The sequence below is a fragment of a genome, unplaced genomic scaffold (genome assembly GCF_019419815.1).
Source record: "Pyrus x bretschneideri cultivar Hongxiangsu unplaced genomic scaffold, Pyrus_bretschneideri_v1 Contig85, whole genome shotgun sequence".
NCBI lineage: Eukaryota > Viridiplantae > Streptophyta > Magnoliopsida > Rosales > Rosaceae > Pyrus > Pyrus x bretschneideri.
Window position 1 is genome coordinate 433,819 of NW_025999826.1, and position 5,761 is coordinate 439,579.

General features: G+C 38.5%; 1 protein-coding gene across 4 annotated transcripts; it reads left to right on the top strand.

Annotated features, from left to right (window-relative positions):
* Nucleotides 1–385: 385 nt before the first annotated feature.
* On the top strand, nt 386–5,426 carry LOC103939857. 4 transcript variants are annotated; one of them, XM_048576127.1, is made up of 5 exons: nt 386–637; nt 1,472–1,902; nt 3,707–3,753; nt 3,862–4,832; nt 5,037–5,426. In XM_048576127.1, exons 2-4 carry the CDS (start codon nt 1,587–1,589, stop codon nt 4,807–4,809), a joined length of 1,311 nt encoding a protein of 436 aa, XP_048432084.1. In that variant the 5' UTR covers nt 386–637; nt 1,472–1,586; the 3' UTR covers nt 4,810–4,832; nt 5,037–5,426. The 4 variants fall into 4 exon arrangements, with proteins under 4 accessions (XP_048432084.1, XP_048432085.1, XP_048432086.1 ...); XM_048576128.1 differs by having other exon boundaries at nt 562–637; nt 1,469–1,902; XM_048576129.1 differs by lacking the exon at nt 386–637 and adding an exon at nt 655–1,250.
* The last annotated feature ends 335 nt before the right edge of the window (nt 5,427–5,761 follow it).

Sequence of the window (5,761 nt, forward strand, 5' to 3'; positions counted from 1 at the left end):
ACCGCCACCCCAAATCTTTCCATAAACTCACAAGTACAACACTGTTCAGCATGCTCAGTCACTGTTTTTTTTTTTTTTTTTTTTTTTTTATATTAAGAAGATAACTGATGGTAATTTACGGTTACTCACTATTTTCTGATCCGAAAAAAACTATGAGGAATTCATCATACTCGTAGCCACAATCAAATAAAATCACTAATTCGGAACATCAAATCCTAAACTTTCCATATTTTTTTGTTTATTGGGGTGCCAATGTTTACCACTGTTCCAGTGTAGTACAACCCTATAAAGCACGCCTTAGTTTCCCTAAAATCCATAAAAAAAAAAAAAGACAATGTATTATTTTTTAATTTTTAACTTCCACACACCGATCGGGGAATAAACATAGCGCTCCTTTCCCACGCAATGGCGTCACCAAACGCCGTTGGGCCTCTAAACGACGCCGTTGCACTCAACAGCAACCAACGGCGTTACCAAAACCTCTTCCGCCCTTTGTCTCTCTCTCTCTCTCCCCATTCTTCTGCAACGAACAAGCAGCAGCCGCCGCCTCACTCTCTCTAGAACTCTCTCTCTCTCTCTCTCTCTAGAATTCTCTCTCTCTAGAAGTCTTCATTCCTCTCTCCAGCTTCGCCTCTCTGTGAGTACCTTATAATGCAGAGCTTGCGTTTTGCGTGCTTCTTTTTAATCAAAATTAATTTTTTTATTGTTATTAATTGTTTTCCAATTTCATAATTTAGGGATTAAATTGTTGGATGTTTTTTGTCGAAATATTTGGAGTTTTGACTACGAGTTCTATATACTGGGCATGGTGTCAGATCCTCTGACTCATGTAGCTCCTCAATACTTACTAATTCTTAGGGCATTTTTTTGTGATTTTTCCAGAACTTTGGGATTTTAGACAGCCCTTAGGGGTAGCAGATTGAATTGATTTCTGGAGGTCTATATATTCCCCACACACTGTCACTGTGCTTGTTTGTGTGTCGGTGAGCTCTGTTTTGGTGGTGGTTGGTGCCACCAGTGTTGAAAGAACAAAAGGAGTGGAAAAATATGAAATATGAATCTGTGGAGTGGAAAAATATGAAATATGAATCTGTGTTTGTCTAATTTTTTAGGGTATACTGAAATCCAGAGGTTTATTTTACTGTCTATGTATTTGATTCGAGTACGGGTTTTGCCATATTTTGGTTTCACTGTGTTATCCCAGCTGGAAAAAGGAAGAGATGTGAGATTCGTGAACCGTTTCCATTTGGGTAAACTTTAGTTTTCATTTTTTGTGGTGTTTGGGTGGAGGTTGGTTTTAGTCTTAATTTCCAGTTAAGATGTTTTTTGTGGTTTGTGGTTTTGGGTTCGTTTATGTTTCGTGCTTTTGTGCAACAGAATTAGGGTTTGTTGAACTCCCTCACTTCCTTATGTGCTGCTTTGTTACGATACAACTGACGATGGTTTGTTTCTTTGATTGTAATTTCAAAAGAGCAACTGTTTATGGGGTCAAGGCTGCTGTGACAGTCAGTCGATTCTGAAGTTTGAGGATGCGAGCTGTGATTGAGGGGTTACAATTGTAAGTTAGAGGTTTGTGTATTTTGAGGATGGGTTCTGCTTGTTGTGTTGCTGCTAGAGACAAGACTATAACAAACAGAGCTAGTAGCGAAATTGTACATCGTAATATTAGGTACTCACCAACATGGAGCTTTCGGTGGGATAACCGAGTGGGGGTAGCAGCTGAAGAGACCTCTGTAAGTTGGTTTTCTGATGGTGTTAGCAGAAATGATGGATCGGAAGTTAAATTTGAATCAGCATGTGTATCTGAGGAGGGAAGTCCATTGGAACATTTTCGAAGACATACAGAGCGAAAATCCTCAATTTCTGAGGGAACTGCCTGCCATGTCAGGACTCCTACTTCAGGTATTTTTTAGTATGAAAACTCTTTCATTTTATTCATATTCCAATAGTTTTGCAGTGTTAAGTTTGAAGAATTTTTGTCTCTCTTCTGAAGGTTTTGGTATACAGTTGAAGGGTTGGATTGAAGAGCATGCTCCCTTCTTTCTTGTTTACAAGATTATTTCTTGCTAGATTGTAATTTTGCATTTTGCACTCTTATATTTGTTCTTGCAAGTTGGCCATGTGTTTTGCATGTACCGTATTTGCTTTAGTGTCACTTGCATATACGAGACTTTGACAAATATGCAGACAAGACTTTTGCATCCAATAAAAGTATCAAGATGGATGAATAAGAAAAGACAATATTCAACTTTATTTTTTTGAGAAGAACAATATACAACTTTATAATGTTTTTAGTTGCATGTAATTCAAAAGACAATGCGATGTAGTTACCTTGCCTGTATGAGCTCATATTCCATCAAAGGCCATGCTCTGAAGTGAGCTTGACTTGGAAGGCTATGCGTTGCAAATATGTACTGATGGGAAGGTGAATGGTAATTTGAAAGAAAGTCACTGATGATTTGGATTATTAGTTTTACATACCTTTGTATGTAAATATGGATTGAGAAATGCATTGGTTTTTTCCCCTCATCTTGAGATAATCCAGGTTCTATTATTTATTAAAGCTATGTCGTAGAAGATGATGGCTGAATAACCTGTGACAGAGGTACGAAGAATATAGGTGAATAGAAGTCTTAGGGATAAGGTGGATGCGAACTACATGATCAAAACATGGAAGGTTTATACCGCATATATCAATTAGATTGGTTAGATGAGGGACATGGTTGATTCCTGAGTTAAAGCTCTGCACATTGGGGATACATCACTTGTCCCATTTTTTTCCCATGTCTCTTTACATGGTACGCTGGAAAATTGTTCTGGGTGCTCTCATGCAACCAAGAGGGGCTGTTCTGATTACATGATTTTCTTACAATGATAAGATTCACGATTGCACTTTACATTCTTTAGGTGTTTTCAGTTTTCCGGTAAATGGCCTTTGGGTCTAGTGGCACCTCCTTGCCCTGAAGTTAAAGGGTGAAGGATGAGTTTCGCCTACAGGTGCTTCTGTTGCGCTGTTATGTTTTCCGTGGGCCCGAGGTGTAGGTTAATTGATAAAATCATCTTTCGTAATCAGTTTCTATGCCTTTAGTATTTCCCATGCTTAATACAATATTGACATCTCTTTGACATTTCTCATCAAAAGTGTCTACTCCGTCTTTTTTCTTGGTTTCCATGTCATGAAGATCTCCTTTTCCTTGGTTGGGTGTTTTGATTACTGTAACTGGCCTAAAACTGGTGTAGGTGAAGTGAGAATCTTTATGTGATAGCCTTGTCTATAATGCATCTGGTGTTGATGTCAAATCCTGTGGTTCATTGCATACTTTTAATTTAATATATTACTTAAATGTTACAGCTTTTAAAATCTTCATGTTATTTGTGGGAAAACTGACCCTACAGAATCATAGAGCCTATCTTGTGAAGCTCTTTGGGCTGGGCTATTTTAGTTTCTTGCAATTTAGCTTTAGAGCTTAAAAGGGGACATTTATCCTAATTTTTCAATTGTGATGGTAAAATGAAGAGATCATGCTAACATTGAGTTAAATGTTTTTCATTTTTCTGAATGGCTTAATAGGAAAATAGAATAGTATAGTAGCTTATCTTTTTAAATAGATGATCTCCTTAAGATTTCCCTTCAGTTTAATTGTGCTTTTCTATGTTAGTTGTTTAGATGTGTTCTATCTGATATATATGTATGTTTCTATGGCAGATCGATCCATTTCAAGAAATATTTCCATGGATGCAACTCTTGAACAGGTAGATCTTATGCCAGGGTGGCACTTTCTGTTATGATTTAAGCACTGTTAATTCGTATATGCTCATGAATATGACATTTTACACCCTCGTTTTTCATTATATGTGTAGACAAAAGAACCAGCAGAGTCCCCTACTGTTTCATATCCATCCCCGACAAAATTATCAGTTTCGCAGCCTTCTACTTCATCCTTGCCCGCATCCCCTTTGTCATCCCAGAGTCACCTGCCTCCTGCTGGCTCAACACCAGTGAGGTGGCGCCGCTGTTCTCCAGGACATCAGCTATTAAGGCAAGTATCTGATGGCCGAGTCCCAGGAATCAAGTCACCAAACAGCTTCTCAATTTCTGAGGAAAAGGCAAAGCTTCCCTCATGGGGCAATGAATCTGCTAGGGGCTCCCATGGTGGGTCTTCTGATAGTTGGTCTATGAATGCATTTTCCGAGCTCATGGCCACATCTAATAGAGAAAGGAGGTCTTTTGATAGTGAGTCCTTTGGCTTTAATCGTGAGAAGTTAACTAGATCCAGTAGCAGAGTTTCAGCTTCACCCTCTGTTGATTTGCAGACGTGTGGAGTTTGCTCAAAGCTTTTGGCTGAGAAATGTTCATGGAGCAGCCAAAAGATTATTTCAACCAATGAGCTTTCTGTGGTTTCAGTGCTTGTTTGCGGACATGTTTACCATGCTGAGTGTCTGGAGAATCTGACACCTGAAATTAACAAGTATGACCCAGCTTGTCCAGTGTGTACTTTTGGGGAGAAACAGATCCACAAGTTGTCTGAAAAAGCATTGAAAGCTGAAATGGATTTGAAGTCTAGAAACAAGAAATCGAGGAACCGGGTGTTAGATCTTGATGGCGATTCCGCTGTGTTTGATCGCTTGAAAAGCACTGAAAATCAAGGAAAGGTTCCCAAGTTTGGATCCAGTTCCAGCATGAGAAGCACCTTGGGAAAGCCATTTTTGAGACGGCACTTCTCATTTGGCTCCAAGAGTGCTTCGCTATCAGATAATCATTCTACTAGAAAGAAAGGGTTCTTCTGGGCAAAATCCAGCAAGATGTGAGCTCACACTAAGATGTTGGGGAGGTGAGGGCATCTGTTTCTCGTGTAATATTGCATGCATTGTTAAATCAGCGAAACAATCTAATCTGCATTTAGCATACCTACATAAGTCCTACACCTTTCTTGCACCAGGACCATAAATTTGAAAGCCTCCAAATACGGGGGCGATGTCTGTCGTTTTTATTTTCTCAAGGGTTCTTATGGACTCGGTATTGTTATTTTATACAGATTTCGGTGTTGGTTCTTCTTTCGCAATCTCAGTTGGACAGAAGGATTGTGAAGAGCGCATTCATCGAGACATTGTAAACATCGCAGGACTGCATCTTGACATTCGGCAGGGTTAGCTTTATGAAGTTAAACTGTAAAGAAGAGAACGAATTTATATAACAGTTGTTTATAGAAAGAAACAGAGAGCAGAATTGAAATGCTGAAAGGAAATGTGATCTGATTCTTACTGTTGTACAGGTTTTCTTCTCTGTGAATTCATACTTGAATTTATCGAAATGAACTTATGCATGGGAATTGGATCTTGGATTTGCTTGAGAGGCAACAAAACTGTATGATATGTTGTGCAATGATTTTTGTATCAATTATATACTAAATCGTTTATTGGCATGAGACTTTGTTCATTTTTTTGCGATTATTATTATTTTTAAAATTTAAAAAAGAGATAAGTTGGTGGTTTTGCTACGGCAATCCACCTTTCCAGGGGTCAAGAAGAATGACAAGAGGCATTTCAGCCTCTCTTTGGCCACCATCGTGTGATTCACTAGCTCTAGGAATCGAACCCAGGAGTACATGATGTGTGGAATACCGGCCTTGGTAAATTTTGTGCTTCAAAAAACTTAATTTTTTGTTCAATTTGAAATGTGTAACATATATGAATCTTTAAAAGATCCAAACTCTTAATATATAGGGAAATACCCTAAAATGGGACAATTTCTTAATTTTAG